Below are 17,668 nucleotides of genomic sequence, written 5' to 3'. Positions count from 1 at the left end.
ATATCTTTCTGTGTCATACCCTCTTGCTTGAGGGTGTCAGCGATGACCTTCTGGACAGCAGTCAGGTCTGCAGTCTTACCCATGATTGGGGTTTTGAGTGATGACCCAGGCTGGGAGTTTTAAAGGCCCCGGGAATCTTTTTCAGGTGTTTAGAGTTAATTTGTTGATTCAGATGATTAGGTGCATAGCTCCTTTAGAGACCTTTTCATGATATGCTAATTTTGTGAGATTTCATGAGCTTAATGCCAAAATCATTATTACTAACACAGTAAAAGGCCTGAAATATTTCAGTTAGTGTGCAATGAATCTAAAATACATGAATGTTCAAGTTTTATCATTACATTATGGAAAATAATGAACTTTATCACAATATGCTAATATTTTGAGGACCTGTATTATACTGTTGCTAATTGGAAACAGCAGATGGCAGCAGCAGGTCGGATAACAAATGTGATGCCTTTAAAGATGATCAGGAATAAAAACAACGTAAGTGGATTTTTTATTTATATCTTATTAGTTTTAATTTCAAGAAGGCTATGGTCTGTTGCTTTCTATTTTTGTTCTATTTATTTTTTCAATATACATGACAATTTAGTATTGATATGTGTATTCGAAGAATTTGGGGAATTTACGAGGAGACTTGAATGCAGCAAACACCATTGATCCGCGGGAAATTCAGTACCTGAAACGACACATCTGTTTGGAATATTTGGATATACTAAACACGACCTTTTGAGGTTTAATAGCGCCACAAGCTTCTCTCCGAGTGGTGCTTGTCAAATACTGTCTGAAAATGGTAAGTTATTTTTTTTTTTTAGGAAGAAATTCGTGCTCTACGGTCAAGTTCCCTACGTAACTTGGTTAGTGTAGAATAATGTCAGAGCTGGTTCGTTAACTTTCCTACTATTTACCAAACAAAAACACTGGAAATGCTACTTTCACAAAGCTAAGCAGCGGTGAGTTATCGCTCTTTATGTGGCTACGTTGAAAATTAAAGTAACCGTTTAGGTTTTAGACAGAAAAGGCTTGACGCTATATTCGTGTCATCAGCCCTTCCGCTATGGTGCGTTAACCCGTCCACCATGTTGTGAGGGGCAAATGTTTAAGGGGCACATGAAAATCTGACATCTCAAGATAAGTTGTTCTACAGTAGTATGTATTCAATTCAATTTATTTATATAGCGCCAATTCACAGCACATGTCATCTCAAGGCAGTTTACAGTTCACCAGATCATACAGTCAAATTGATTCAAAGTTTTCTATCTAAGTAAAAGCAGTTGATTGCATCGACTCATTAGCTACGTTTACATGCGCAAAATTTCCCCGATCCGATCCAAACCTTGGTTGATCGGAAATTCAAAATCTCCGTTTACATGGACACTAAATGAAATGATCCGATCATGACGTGTGTATACATGTACCAAGCGTTGGATCAGATTAAGTCTTTTAAGCATGCGCAGAACTTCCTGCCAAACTTGGCAGTTCTGTCTGCGTCTGGTTTTTGGGAGGCCTGACAAACGATGCGCTCGGAGCGAGCGGAAAGAAAAAAGGAGAGAGGAGGAAAAAAGCGCTTGGCAGCGAAATGTACGAGAGAAAATGTAGAGAATGAGCGATTGAACCGGCGTGGGAGAGCGAGTGGGCTGTGGAGAGAGAAAAGAGGAAGAGGAGGAGGATAAATTCCTGCTTCCTGCAGCTTTAAATTAACTTATAAGTCGGCGTTCCTAGACTCCCCCCGCCATGTTGTTCACAGCGAGAGAGACCGGTGATTTCCTGTTGTTGACAAGGCGGAAAACGTCACTCTGACGTCGCACACATGCGCAGTGAAGATTATTTTACTCTTTAGATCCGAATGGGTGTTTACATGGACGCCAATCGGAATGGCGATCGGCAAAAACCACCTCTCTCATTCGGAATTAAATTTAGATCCGATCGGACCGAATCGGATTAGAATCTTCAGTCTGACATGTTTACATGAAACATTTTTGATCTGATCAGGCCTTCAATCCGATTAGTTGTGTCCATGTAAACGTAGCCACTAAGCATGCTTGTAGCAAGAGTGGAGAGGGAAAAACTGCCCTTTAACAGGAAGAAACCTTCCGCAGAACCAGGCCCAGTGTGAGCATCCATCTGCAGAGGTCAGATGGGGTTCAAGGAGACAGAAGCAGAGATACAAAAAGCAGCTGTAAAAGGAAACACACAGCCAGGCAGATAAGCCAACTCCCATGTCAGAGGATGAAGAGCATCCATCCATCCAGTCACAGTCAGAGAAACAGGACTACACTGGAAAAACTTAGCAATGAGAAACACTTTTGTTGTTTTCAAAACAACATAAAATACTTAACCTTTGTCAGATGTGTCTTTTTATTAGACTTTTTAAGTAACATCGTCCCCATTTCCTTGTTTTATTTATATATTATTTTCTTTAATGACTTCCCAGAAGCTAGGAATCTCTCCTTTACAGTGTTAAAATGAAATTTTTTTTCATTTTAGCTTATTTAGTAGGCATCAGGGCTGTTACCAGGATTTTTGAAATACCGAGGTCAAATATTGTGATAAATCTTACTTGACAAAAAACATCCTGATAAGGTGACATTTTAAAATATATTTTGGAAACGTAGAGTTAAATCACAAGCCCATCAAGGAGGTGAATATGAACATGTTTATAACAATTCCAAAACTCACAAAATTAGAGTGTGCGTATTATTATTATGATTATGATGATGATCATCATTATTATACTATATTATTGTTTTTATTAATATTGAATTGTTGTTACTAATATAATTGTCAGTATCATCACCATGCATGTGCATGGCCCACTAAATGAATCCAACCACTTACAATAATATATCATCGTGGACTATTTTTTTTTAAACAAATGAGAATGCATGCTGATCTTTACACTAATCAAAGTCAGAACAATTTTCATCACATAGTTTGGCATTTCTCTTATAATAATGATAATAAAAACGGAAAAATACTAAGGACATGACCTCGGTGTTCTCAATGCTGGTTACGGGGCTGGTAGGGATTCATCGCTTACGATTTATTCTTTAAATCCATTTTTCTTTGAAGCCTCTACTATGTGTGTCCATTTATGTTCCGCTAAGTATTTATATTTTAGGAATTTTCTAAGCTTTTTGTCGAAAACAATTGTTTGCTTTTCTTTGGTTAAAGTTTTCAGGTGCTATAAATAGTAAAGCAACAGGCTGTACTGCTGTCTGTTGTTTATAACCATTGTGGGGGGGGGGTTCTGTCAATGACGTGATTCTATTGAAGTAATCATAGTTTAAAAAGCTATTTGTTGAATGCAGATCTGGTGCTTAATGGTTTTTGTTGTTGTTTTGTGATCAACATGGGACTCTGTCTGCAGTCCAAGAAGAAGGGACTCAGTTTGGAGGAGAAGAGGACTCGTATGATGGAGATTTTCTTTGAATCTGTAAGTTTTTTAACTACAGATAAAAAAAAAATAACTGTTTCATAGATTCCTGTATTGTTCTGCTGTCTTGTTCTGATATTCCTCTCTAGCTGACACACAATGAGGTAGAGATTCAATCTCTCCACACCCTGAAAATATGTCATGTTTATAGTGAGAACAAATTAATCAATGCAGGTGTGTCTAAAAAGGGTTTTGTTCTTACGTGTCCTAGGGAGTGTGGTTGTTTTAGTAGTCTCTTAAATATTTAACCTAGAGTTTATTAAACCCTAAAATGATATTTTTGTTTTTTTATCGGCTTTGCAGACATCTGTCTCCACAGGTGGCAGAACTCTGATAGAAAACCTGTTCCGGTTAAAAGAAAGATGATGATGATATTCTGCCAATCCAAATTCAAGGGCATAATGATTTTTACAATTACACACCAGAAGTCAGGCTTCAAAATCCTAGTCTGTTAAACCCACTGACCTTAGAGTGATGGAAGTCCTCTAAAGCTGCTGTCCTGCAATATTTTCTTGTATCCAGGATGCACTTAGATATTGAAACTCCCAAGGACTGCTTTGCAAATCAGCACTGCTATAGCAAGTAAGGCTAATCAAATTCCATTGCAAAGGAAAGAATTTGAAGTTCATTTGGGGCCTATTAAGGAGCAATAAGTGAATTTTACCACTAGATGTGCTGTTGAGCTGTCTGTAAAGCAAAACAACACTACATTTTATTACAACTTTCTATCAAACTTGATGGCAAGAAACAAGAGGTCATTTTGTTATACTAATTAATAGGGCTGCACCTACCGATTATTTTGATAATTGATTAATCCGTCCATTGTTTTTCCGATTCTTCAATTAATAATCGGATAGCGAATGGTAACTTAAAGATTTTATACAGAATTAAACTAGTTGAAACTAAAAAAATGTTGACTAGAGTTCTGAATAGAGCATATTGACAGGAGAAGCATTTAATCATAAACGCAAAATATCTGTTTTTTTGTCACAATTTTAAATTAGTTACTGCTATGAGAGGATCACTCTGTCAGCTAAAAACATGTTTTAGAATCTCTGTACTATTATCATTAATTGATTACTGGGTTAGTTCACGATTATTTCAATAATTAGTCACAATTAATCTGATTGTTTATGCCCTACTAAATAATGATATCAATATGTTCGATTCCCTCTGTGAAATTCAGACTAAATACACATTATGTTGCTGCATTAATATATTTTTGTATTTATTTTGACATACAATAAGATCTATTGTTTCCCTTGCGTCATCATTTTGATTTACAATAAAAGGGAAAACACTAAAGTTGTTGTTGGTGTAAAGACAGTGTAACTACACAGAGATACTTACGGGGTTATGATATAGATTGGAATACAAAGTCTAAAAATTGAAGCCCCAGTTATGGGTTCCAATGTTAGATTATTGGTGAAAAAAGAATGACCTAAATGTATGTTGGGAGCTCGCAGGCCCGCCAGGCTGCTTTAAACAAAACTGTTTTAGCTGGGCTGCCGGCTACTCGCCTCACGACATAAGGCGAGTAGCCGGCATCGGGTCCGTTGCTGGTCAAACTTAACAATTAACCCACATGCCATTTAATTGGATCAAATCAACAAAGTGCAACTATTCTAACAAGACTGCTAAACCAAGGAAATACATCAATTTTACCTCATGCTGTTATTCACCAGTCCAGGAGGATAAAAACTAGCTTTGAGTTGAACTGGAGCTACTTCTGCTCTTGAAGCTCCCTCTAACTTGGAAACATAAAGCTAATATTAATCCTTGTTCTGTCCCTTATCCGACATATTCTTTATTCAACACTGTTGTTTTGTAGCAATAAGTCCTGATTGTCTTCAGATTACTTTTTTGGTCTGTTTAGACTTAGACAACTTTTATTGTCATTTTGCATACACAGTGTTTCATTTGTACAGCTTTCAGACAGTAAATAAGCAGCAGCTTAGCAGTGAAACTGTTGCTCCTATGCTACTCTGACGAGCCCTAATTTTCAGCTATTTTCATGCATACGCTCTAGGGGTGGGTATTGCCAAAGAAGTCACGATTCAATTCGAATCACGATTCACAGGCCACAATGCGATTCTATCACGATACATCATGATACTTGAATTATTGCGATGCATTGCAATATTTTCTCCTCCATTTTTTGTTTTTGAATGACACGGCACAGTATCCCGCGGCCGGAAATGCTTGTGACACAAGGCAGCGTGCGTCAGCACATTTGCAGCGACATCTACTGGACTGGAAGTTGTATTACACTTGTTTTTGGCTGATGTTCGCCAACCATTCATGCAATTTTATTTATTCATTTTTTAAAATTAATAATCGATACTTGGTGTCAAGAATCGATGCAGTAGATCACGAAAATTAGAATCACGTTGCATTATCATGACGATTATTTTGCACACCCCTGATACGCTCTCACAGCTGGTCCGGCTATGTAAACAAAAGACTGGGGAACAACCGAGATGATGTGAGACATCTTACTATTGTCCATCTAAACAGATTCCTTTAATGCTTCACAAAACATTTTTAGTTCTTTTTATCAAATGTAATGAAATTTAGCTTATTGCTTCTTTTAAGGTTTTTATTTTCACTTTCATATTTAAGTTAAAACACATGATTTTCAGCAATGAAGACCATCTAAAATTATCTTAGTTTTTGCACAAATTCTACTGATTTGATCAATATTTCTCAGATTTAAATTTTCAGCTCTTTTTGAAAATAATCCAAATATTTCCCTCTGCTGAGAGTCAGTGGTTTTAGTTCGGCACAGGTTTATTTTTGTTCGTCTTACCCACCTGTGATTGATGAAATGCTAATGAAAGACAGGAAGTGACTGTGTTGTCTTCTGCTGTCATCACTTCCTGGTGCAACTCTGATTTTTAGGTTCAGCCTAATTGACTAGCATTTTATTTTAGATTTTTATCTGGTAAACTTTATTTAAATGATACATTTACTGTGGCATTTCTAATATATATGATTCTTCGTTTTTTTTTGTTTTTTTTTGAATAACTTAGATCTTATATATGGACAGGGTTTTATATATAATTTGTGAATCCAATAAGAATGATGCTGTGGTCTTAACAAAAATCTAATCCAAAGGAAAAGTTTTCAAACATAATCCCTTAATTATACATATAACAATTATATGTAAATAAATGTAATATTTGCATGTTAAATTTGCTGTTTTTTTTCTGGTTTGTCTGAATTAAAGTTATATATTTTTTCATTTATGTTTGCTGAAAGCATAGAATTGCATGGTAATAAGAAATGTAAATGTCTCCACCTGGGTATAAATATGAAAAGAAAACAATTATATTTTCATACTAGCTAAATACAAGCTGAGGCACGTGTAGATGGGGGAGAAATGTTTTCCGTTTTTGACCATGTTTTTTTGACTCTTTCTAGAAAGACGTGTTCCAGCTTAAAGACATTGAGAAGATCGCCCCCAAGTCAAAAGGCATTGGTGAGTAATGATCAACAGCTCAAAGAATAAAAGTAATTTCCATTCATTTCAAGGCAAATTATTAGCTGTCAGTGTTGCCTTATTATTAGCAATCCATAAGATTTAAAGGTGCACTAATACAGGTACAGAGGAGAACAAAGACTGATGGTAATAAGATATCTTACAAATTGTGTGAATTCGTTGAAGGGATTTCACATTCTTTGCACAGGCCTTGCACTTGCTGAGACATGCAAGCAGTTTATTGCTCCCCAGTTAAGCAGGTTGGGACAAGGAAGCGGTTTGTGCTCTGCGATGTTCACCTTTGCAGAGCCCTGAAGAGGTGACCTGATGCCACAGCTCCAAATGTCCAAGTATTGACAATGATCCCTTTGAGACTTTAAAAATATCTCTCTTTCAGTACATTACAGTACTAGCACAAAGATCTCCAGAAAATATGTTTTCATTGAATAAGATACTGATTAATCTGTGTATCCTCTTCAGTTGGAAATGGTGGGATAAATTTAGGTGCAGCTGATTTAGGAGATGGCGTCACACACCAGTGGAAAACTGAAGGAGAACAGAGAATTAACAGCTGCAGAATTTATTACAAATGTTAGAGTAAACATGGTTATCGTCCAGATTACTGTCCCTTTTCATTCATCTGTTCTTAGAACACCAGATGTTAAAAAAAAAAAAAAACTTGATTTGCTAGTTATTTAGCCTAGCTTTGAAACAAATAAAAAAAAAAATCTTGACTTCTACTTAACAAAAACAGTTTTAACTTAACATCAAATCATAAAATCCCTGGGCGACTCTGTTCCAGGACTCTCTTTCACATCTTATTTAGCTAAACTATAAAGTTTTGGGACCATATGAAAAAAAAAAGCTTTTGAAGCCAGTGATAGGCCATGTTATTTAGGTCATGTTATTTAAAAACACGGCCTACGCAGGTCTGGATGCTCTTTTTCTGTCATGATGGGGTGGTGGATTAAAGTTTTCTACTGCAGACTTTCTGTTTGAATGATTTGGGAACTCTGACCACATATTTCATCAAGTCATGTAGTAATATTTCTTTTCTCCTGTTCCACCTGAATCTCAATCAGTAACTTTCTCAATTCAGCTTGCAGAAGACGCTCTTTTTCTGATTTCCTCATTTGTTTAAATTATTTCTTTGTTTTTTACACTGGGAGGCATTTCATATAAACTTTAACAATCTAGACATGACAAGAATATCAGTGGCCCCTGTTTGTCATCTTCTCTGCAGTTCATTGTAAACAGCTATGATGCAGCTGTGATAAATGTCACATGTATGCTTCAGCAGTACTACCACAGCTTAGCTTCAGAACTTAATGGTGTGTTATTCTGTTTATCCACCATGTTTTGTTTCTATCCAGAGGCCTCTACCATGTAGCATGATTACTGGTTTAGTGAGGAAACTTTAAGTTTAACCTTGACATGGTAACATACTCTGATTGGCAAACCTGCTCCGGCCTAGCAGGCTAGCTTTCAGGATTGATCTGAATCCCAGAAAACGCTTCACCTAGTAGTCAATCAGCTGTTCAGGAAACAATGATGTGTCCTTTCATTGAATACCCGATTTATTTCAAAGGGAAAAATAACTTAAACAAAACAACATCACAATAATCGAACATGCAAACCATAAAGCAGTTGAAACAAAATATGTTCCTGACAAATTAAACAAAAGTTTTCAATGTATTTACTCTTTCGTTTTTCCTTCTTTTTGACCTGAAAAACAAAAGAGTGGGAAAAAATCAAATAAAATCATCCCCACTTTTCCTACTTACCAACTCCCATCCAGCTCTTGGAGGCGCTACTAGGAAAACGAAAGTTCTGCCCAGACGATGTCGAGCACGAGCAGAAAGAACCTCCAGTGCGGTGCTTCCAGGACAAAGATCACATAATTTTGTTCTCGTGGCTATGAGAGGTGGAAAAAAAGAAGCCCTCAACTCTCATGGAGTATGTAAAGTTTTCAGATATGGGGTGAGGAGCTCTGTCATCTAGGGGAAACTCGGGGCTTATTAACACTGCACTTCAGGGATAGGCAAAGTGAGAAACTCACACCCTCATTGAGTCCAGTTTGCTTTCACACATAGATCTTTAGACCAAAGCAGGATATAGTTGCCAAGGTTTGTTAGGAATCTATTTGACAGGATCAAAAGCAGATCATCAAACCCTTCCCACCATCCTATTCTCAAAAATCACAATGGAACAACTCATTTAGATTATGAAGGCACTATGCCATGACCACTCCCCCCTCTTTATTTCTGCTTTTCTTCGTTTGAGCTTTTCTTATAAATCGTGCTGCTCTTATGTCATATCCTCTCTTGCTGCTTTCGGTTGGCTGGAACCCGACCAGGATAAACAATGCTAGCAAACTGCACAAGGTTTTGAATGAGTTCAATCAGTTATAATCGTGTGAGGGTCCATTTCAGAGTCTGGGTTTGGTTAAAACCACAGTTTGTTGGCACAGTTTGCCAGCAAAGCTCTGTCGGAGTAAAGCAGCTGCTCTGTGGTGTAGAAAGTAGTGCTCTGGATCTGATCAGGCTGTCTCATTAATAATGCCTTGTTTTTGGAAGTTTTTTTTCATTCCCTACTAGGAGATCATTGGGCACAACCAGAACCCTAAAATCTAGAAACCTAAACCCCTTCTGGTTGAGAACACACTTTCTGGGGTATTTTTTCTGAACCCGTTGGCATCTAAACCAGAAGAAGTGACAGATTTTAATGAATTAGACCCGAAAGGATTTTATTTGCACTTTTAATACTGAAAATGCGGTATGGGCAAAAAAGTCTGATGCATCAAAGTTCCTTTAGTTACAGTGTCAGAGAGCTGTGTTGCTTCACACCCATGGCGGTGATGCCATGACAACTGGGATTTGCTTTTGCTATCTGACCTTTTTTTTTAAAAATCTCTAAGCAGAATTTGGCATTTCTACAGAAGTGAGAGAATTGTTAGAAGCATATAGCTCTAAAGTCAAGCGAATGTTCTCACCCTGCTGTTAGACATTGTATACAAAGTTTAATAAAAGATAAATTCAAGCTTACTTTGCTCCCCTAAGGAAAATGCACTGTGTGTGAGTGAACGAAGAAGGGGATGTTATAAGTGGACAAAACATTCATCAGGAGGAATTGAATGCTGCTCTGATTAAAAGCACATGGTTCTGACCCGAACTGAGGCGTAATGTAGTTAGAGTGCAGGGGGGAGGGGCCACCTGGAGAACTGCACTGTGAGCGTTTTCCTAAGCAAGGAGAGATATTATAAGAACAGAACAATGTATCTTAACATATTGGCCAACATAGTAAAAAACTGTTTTTTTTGTGTGTGTTTTTTTTCCCAGTTTGCACGTCCAACTAATAGTCATGTTTTTTTTTTTTCCCCATTTCATTTTCATCGCCCGTCTTGTTTAACCTCCTTTCATCAGATGAACTTTTCTCAGGTTGAAAGTGGACTAGTTGAGCAAACTGAGTATCACATTTCACCACTAAAATCTTTATGATGTGACTTCTTTTTTTTTTTTTACATCTGTTAACGCAGCAGGCTTTTTAAAACCAGTATTAACAGGCAGCTCATCTCCAGGTGTGTGTTTTTTAGAAAGTTTATGAGTTAATCCTGCAGACATCTGCAGAAATAAGACCAGATGGTGATTTGTTTTTTTTTCCCTTCAGATTAGCCTTTTCTAAGTCTATACAGCTTGTAGCCCCTTAGAGAAGCTTTGCTCCAGTGGTTCATTTAAGGATTATTGTCCTCCAACCTCTATGCTTTTAGCTCCAATGACTGTGAAGGAAGTGCTGCAAAGCCTGGTAGATGACAACATGGTGGACTGTGAGCGAGTCGGCACATCCAACTACTACTGGGCTTTTCCAAGTAAGGCCTTACATGCTCGCAAGCACAAACTGGAGGAGCTGCAGAAACAGGTGAGCGTGGAGAGTTTTGGTGGTTTAATGGTGGAATAATTATCCGCATCAGACTGCAACAACTCTGCTTTAATGGTTAATAGGTGCATATTAGACATTACCCTGAAATAAACTTGCAACCATCTGTTATTATTTCTGCCTGGCACATTTCCCGAGACAGCAGCAGGCCTTTTATGTCTTTGTCTTACTGTAAGTTACAAACTGTAGTTTACAGTAAAGAGGTCGGTTTGCATAAAAATAGCCTAGAAGGAACTGGTGAGAAAAGCCCAAAAAGTAGACCGCAGCAAAATTCTAAATAGATTTATTGTTGTGGTTTGAAATGTCAAAAACAAAGTCAGGTTTCAGACGAATTGTTTTTTTTTATATTAGAACATCCAAGTCAATATATCACTTATTTTAAAATGGGTTTGAACTGCTTTTCTCTCTTATTGTAGTGAATAAATTAAATAAAATTTTTTGCCATTTGCATGTTTGTTATTGTGACATAAAAGTGTTTTTCTTCGAAGCCCTCGTGGTCTGTGATGACCCACATCCCTTTGCATATGTTGTAATGTCTGCAACTTAGAGAATGTCTGCCGCCATGTTTTGGGTGCAGGTATTCAGTGCATGAAAACGTCTGGTTTCTCTCAGAATCTAAAGTTCCTGCACCTGAAGTGGTTATGACGTGACTGTTTCCTGCAGCGTTGCCATGCAGTAACAGTATTTGAATTGCTTCATGTTGTATTAGCAAGTTGAATCCTTGCTGAGTTTTTTTCTTTATTTGTTTTGTTGGATTCAGAGCTTTGGCATTTTTTTTTCTAGATAACAAGATGAGCTTCTTCTCAGCATTTGTTGATATACATAACTGTCCTGAGTAGTTAACACATACCGTAATAAAAACTATTTTAAAATGTTTCAAAATACGGAAATTTGACACTATTGTAATTATGTGCACAGAACTAGTCATGAAAATGTTGGAACGTTTTAATTTTTTTTATTTTTATTTTTTCCAGGTTTCTGATGCTAAGCAGCGAAAAGTGTCTCTTGAGGAAGCGGCTGAAAAGGCAAAAGTGGGACGTGAAGATACAGTAAGAGACCACATTCATGTGATAGAAATCCACACATTAATGGTGTTTGCTGAAGCAGAATCTGTCCCACAGGCAGCTTACGCGTGTGTCTGTTTGTAGAAAGAAAGAAGTTCTCTGCTGAAGGAGCTGCAGTCTCTGAGAGACGAGCAAAAGCAGCTGCAGGCCGAGCTTGAGAAATACCGAGAATGTGACCCTGAGGTCATCCAAGAAATTAGTGAGTATAGAACAGTTTGCTATTAGTTTAAAAAAACCTTTGGTTTTTTTTTCTAATATTTTGATAGTCTGATGTCTTCGGTCATGTTGGTTAATCTAATTTTTTCGTTATGACTATATTATCTGAACAATAATTCCCAGCTGAGGAAAAACTGCCACAATACGGATACTGTTAGCTTTACCAATATGCAAACTAATTTTATTTATCAACACTTCATCCTATAGCATTCCCTCACACCTTTCTTTCTATTAAAAGTCAAACCTCAAAGCTAAGCAGGTTAGATACTAAGAAAAGCAATAAGGTGGGAGCAGAGCAGAGTTTTCTATTGGAAATGAGGCTTAACTTGGTAATAAGGTGTACACTGGGTTTTATGGGGGCTCTAATTGAACCAAATCGGTTCTGAAGGTGTAATTCTGCTTTATCTAATTATATAAATGGCTCGCTTTATATAAATGGTTCTTACCAACTTCCTCAGAGCGTTTGGGACTTCATGCTGCTTTTTGTTTGTTTAGCTCTGCTGTGTTACAAGGAGCGAGTTTCTTCATGTACCCGTGTGACACGTGTGGTGTAATAAAACTATCTGGCCTGTTTACTTAAACCTCCTAATGTTGCACCAGCTCTGCATTATGTTTTCACTCAGTCCACCTGTTCTTTTCCACCCCAGCTTCTCTGCATCCGTACAAACGGAAATGAGGACAACGAAACAATCAGAGCAGCAGGGTTTTCTAAGCCCGTGTCCGTTGGTGGTTTTATTTTATGTCCAATCCTCTGATTCCAGTGTCTTTCGAGTTTACGTACGGCCCTGATCTTTGGGGTTTTTAATAGACTCAAAAAATTGCATTGAAATTCTTGATTTTTAGAATAATGACTAGAAGAAATAAGTGTAATCCTCTAATCGCAAGATTTCACTGATTTTTTACTATTTGGAATAGAAATATTTTATTCTTTGTAATTTATAAACTTCTTCGTAAATTATAAAACATCCTACATTTTAGTGGACTAATTGCATTAAAAAGAGATGTTTAACATTTAAAAACGGTTTTAAATCTTTATAACCTTTCGTTTTACTGATGACCTAAACATCCCCACAATCCTTTTAAGGTCTAAAGCATTTCAGCAAGTAAAAGTTGCATTTGTTATTGTATAGCAACTATTGTTTATGTGCATGAACCACTTTGGGGAAACCATTGGTAATGAAACAGAATATCTATGCATGGTTTTTTTAATGCTCCCACATACACCAGCTGTAAACCGAGCCCAAACTATCAGTCCTCCTCTACCGTGCTTCAGTTTGAAGTATGAAATAAGGAGTTTGCACCGATGGGTAATGCTTTTCTGAATGCATGTGAAATAACCATAAAGAAGGGGAATTTGCTCTGCTAAAATCATATCTTGCATGTGTCCTTGAGTGCCATAGACAGGTGAGCCAGCAGACACTTATTTCCATGCCTTTTCTTTAGCCTTAGAATTCCCACTTATGTGATCAGAGATTTGTAGAGATGCACCAGTTAGTTAGCAAGAGATCTAAATATATTTGTATTAATTCAGCATTGATGGTCCAGCAGCAACTAAAATACTCTTATCTTTTTTTAATATGTAGCAATTATGTTAGAATCGTTGGAAAATAAACCCAGAATTGGTCAAAGGTGGATTCGGCAGGTCAGACCTCAAAGGAAATTGGAGGGAAAATAAGGTATTTTACTTTCACTATAATGGTACAACTTCAGCTCATCCTGAAAGTCCACATTTAACTTGATGTCATGATAAATACACACCCCACGTTCAAATATCAAACATAAACAGTTTGTTGCTGAGGGTTATATCTGCTGAGTGCATTTTCACTCATCCGTCTCCCCACGCCTACAGGCCTGATTGCCCTCCTCTTTTTCTAACACACACACAATCACGTTTTTCTATCCTTCTATTGACATCCATTTATTTCTAACCCCAGCCTAACCATGACCCTTATCCTACACCTAACCTTTATTGGTTCATACCTAACCCTAATCCTGACCTAAACTCAATTCACACCTTAGTCCTAAACCTAACACCTAAGCTTAAAATGGCATTTGTACATGACTTGACATTGGTCCCCAGTAGGGCACACAGTCCCCACAATGTGCTAAGATTTATGGAAATGTTTTCAAACATGTAATAGACCCCCCAACACTCACACTCACACACAACACACACACACACACAAAGCTTTGTTACAGAGGGCCACCTCCAATCAGAAGACACCAGTGAGCAGCTGTGGTATCAAATGATGTTATGTCGCCTGCAAAGGGGACATAACAGCAGACCCGTAACTGCAAAAAAAAAAGAAAAGAAAGAACACTTTGACTGATACTCATTTTTAAGGAATATCTTCCTTCAAAAGATTAACCTACATGCATCAGTATTTAACTAAGCAAAGAAAAAGTCAAATAAAAACAACTTAAAAATACTTAAAAGATCCACGCAGCCACACCTGCATATACCTACACTATGTTGCGGTGACATGCAAGATTTTTGTCTGTGTCAACAGGAGAGAGTGGTGCCTTAACAGGTACTGTTCATATAAGCCTTCTGGAACTGGGATTAAAAAAACGTTTGTCAAGTTTCATTGTTGACATTGGCTCTAACACCCATAGTTACCAATAAACAATAGTAAGCTCACAGCCAGGTTGAACATCTCTAAAAAGCCTGAGAAATCACAGCAGCCTAGCTGTAGCTGTGTTTACTCACGATTTACAGTCATGGAAAGCATGGCATTTGATTTCTACCATGCTCCTATTCTGGATATGTAGGGAAAAAGAGAAGATGGGCTACAAGCATTGTTTGGATCTGTAGATTTATCAATGTTTAGAAAATGTTAATGCTTATTTACGTGTAGAATAAATTCTTTATCTTTAATTTTCTACGTCAAATTTAGTTGTTTTTTTTTTTCTACACTCTAAACCAACAGCTAATTAAGGAAATTTATTCTCTTTTCTTAGAGTGGGAGCTTACGGTAGACTCAACTGGTTGTCTTAAACTGGGTCTAAGGTGCATAACAAAATGTTAGCAATCTTGTTTTGTTTTATTTCTGTAGAATAAATGAAGGCTTCTCAGACTACATTGTTAAACCAGATGGATAGATCATTAACAAACGCTGGAAAAAATATAGGAATCTGATTCTAGGAAAGTATTTGTTTTGAAATGGTTTGTAGGAGCCATGACTGTATATGTTGTTATTATTTAAACTACATTGTTTGATTTATATTGTAATCTCTCATTACTTAAATTTTTAATAAACAGTTGTTTTATTTCTAAAACAAAGCTAATTGGACAAGATTAAAATATCCAAATATATTATCTGTTGATGTTATTCTATCAGGTGTCCCCTTTGGCTTTTCCTTGTAGGCTAAACGTGCACGAACTTATGTGAAATTTCCAGATCACTGCTTTAGATCTATAACTTTACTCCATAATGAACACGATTTTAATGGTTACTGGTCAACTGTCATTCAAATAAGATGTCTTTAGTCCCTCACTGTTTGCCAAACTTAACTATTAAATGAGCTCCAGACTTAAGTAACAGAGGATAAGTCTGTCCTTCTCAGGGTTCCTTATGATACAGTGAAGCATTATTATTTAGTTCAGCATCTTTTTAAGTCTTGTTTTTTCATAAACTCACTTGGATATGAAATATCTGCATCTGTGTTTCTCTCAGGGTGAAATTTAAACAATATGATGCAAATGATTGCAAAATGTGTCTTGCAGGAAAGTCAAACGTTGTTGCAAAAGAAGCTGTGTCCAGATGGACGGGTAAGTTCTTGATAATACAGATCTGCAAACAGAGAAATCCACTAACCCCCGGAAATAAATCTCATACTTGTTGATCTTGTGAATTTGTTTAGTGACTTGGTGTAAACTCTTAATTTCTTGGAACTGGCATTTTATTATCATCTGACTATAACCATGAAGTGGCACCATTAGAGCTAATATGAGATGTACTGGATTGGATCAGGTTCTGTGTAGCTGGATCCAAACTGAACACATGCTTACCTTTGTTGAGATAACATTTTTTGGGAATTTGTGCTTTATAATAAAGCTAAATTCAAATGCAGTTGAGTAAGAAGAAAATCATGCGTTAGGACTGCAGGAAAAGCTAAGATAGTCGGAGAGAACACACAATAAAAGCCAAACAACCCAGACAGACAAAATGTCTGAGTTGGTCAGAGGTCCACATTTTCAATAAATCTATTGCAAAGATCATATTTAGCTTGATGATTGACAAAAGTTGGGGTGCTGCAAATCCTATGAACTAAGAGTTGTTTGCGAAACAGAAATAGAAGCAGTCTATAGGCTCAAGAGGAGTTACTTAACGAGTAGCACTGCACAGGCAGACAATTATTTGGTATTAATGGTTTATTTTTTTTCTGTTAGACAACGTTTTCGCCATCAAGTCTTGGACAAAAAAGAAGTTTTCTTTCGACGACAGCCGCATCGACAAAGCCTTTGGCATCCCTGAGGACTTTGACTACATGGACTGATCAGAACATCCTACATTTGGGGGGTGTGGGGGGGAAAGAAGGCCACAGAAATGTTCTCTTTGTTTAAGCTTCGGTTTCCAGTTGTCTTCTTTTCAAGTTTCTGTTTTGAGCCCTGGATCTAAGGTCGATGCACACAGATTTGGATTGTTTTACCGCTTCAGGGGGGATCTTGGTGAGCTCACCAACATGGGTGGACTTTATCAGCAGAGACGCTGCTTAGGTGCAACTAGAGAAGAAACCAAGCATTAAGGAGTGGGGGTGGGTGGTGGGGGTTATCTGATAAACAGACTTCTTGGACACCTGTTTGGATGAAAACTGAGACAGCCAAGCTGATGACGGAAGCAAATCAACACTGGGTGCATCTGCATCTCTAATTGGGGCATTTATGTCTGGTATGTTTTCTCCCACACTTTCCATCTTTTCTTTTTTCAGTATAGAGCTGCCTCATCTGTAAAGCAGTTAAATGGATGCTTCAGGAAGAAGTTTAGGGGTAATGTTTGTAAATAATTACTACTTCAAAAGCATTAAAGTTATTTTTATTGCAGAAAATGTAGTTCTTGTAACAGTTATTACTGTTTTACTAAGTTTTTTTTTCTTTTCTTTTTTTTTTTTTTTTACACATCAGTCTTCTGCTTTATGTCTGTGCATACACACTCATTAAAGCATGTCTTTCACTGCAGCTGCACACTGACTTTCTGTATGTACAGAAAAGGGAACTCTGTTGTCTTAAAATGGACAAAATGACTGTTGCCCTGTTTCCTCTCTCCGCTTTCTGCTTAAACAAGTTCAAAATTAGGTATTTGGTTGTTCTGTGTTTACTCATCTGACCTAGTTGTACGTGTTGGTTGGCTAATTTAAATTTCAAATGTACCATTTGTGGGTGTCAGATCATCATATTGCTGCCTCAAGGTTTTTTTTAACCCCCGCCCCTTATCTTCTTGCGTTTCCTCTCAAGCAGAAATGTAATTTTTTTTAATTGGTCTAGGGGAGTGACTGTGTTGGTCTACAATTGCTTTGCAGAGCAACCTGGGTGTA

At 37.2% G+C, this 17,668-nt stretch overlaps 1 protein-coding gene across 1 annotated transcript; it reads left to right on the top strand.

Annotated features, from left to right (window-relative positions):
• Positions 1–645: 645 nt before the first annotated feature.
• mnd1 (meiotic nuclear divisions 1 homolog (S. cerevisiae)) lies at positions 646–17,432 on the top strand. Its single transcript, XM_038306130.1, has 8 exons — positions 646–796; positions 3,374–3,439; positions 6,863–6,920; positions 10,687–10,835; positions 11,828–11,902; positions 12,002–12,116; positions 15,861–15,905; positions 16,527–17,432. Exons 1-8 carry the CDS (start codon positions 794–796, stop codon positions 16,631–16,633), a joined length of 618 nt encoding a protein of 205 aa, XP_038162058.1. The 5' UTR covers positions 646–793; the 3' UTR covers positions 16,634–17,432.
• Positions 17,433–17,668: the final 236 nt, after the last annotated feature.

Source organism: Cyprinodon tularosa, unplaced genomic scaffold (genome assembly GCF_016077235.1).
Source record: "Cyprinodon tularosa strain WSP-4 unplaced genomic scaffold, ASM1607723v1 ctg573, whole genome shotgun sequence".
NCBI lineage: Eukaryota > Metazoa > Chordata > Actinopteri > Cyprinodontiformes > Cyprinodontidae > Cyprinodon > Cyprinodon tularosa.
Note: the sequence above shows the minus strand (reverse complement) of the source record. Positions and strands in the feature narration are given on the sequence as shown.

Excerpts from the sequence above, each read along its gene's own strand:
- mnd1 (XM_038306130.1), top strand. Across the intron at positions 6,921-10,686 it reads CCCCAAGTCAAAAGGCATTG|CTCCAATGACTGTGAAGGAA; the intron begins GTGAGTAATGAT and ends CTATGCTTTTAG. Across the intron at positions 15,906-16,526 it reads AGCTGTGTCCAGATGGACGG|ACAACGTTTTCGCCATCAAG; the intron begins GTAAGTTCTTGA and ends TTTTTCTGTTAG.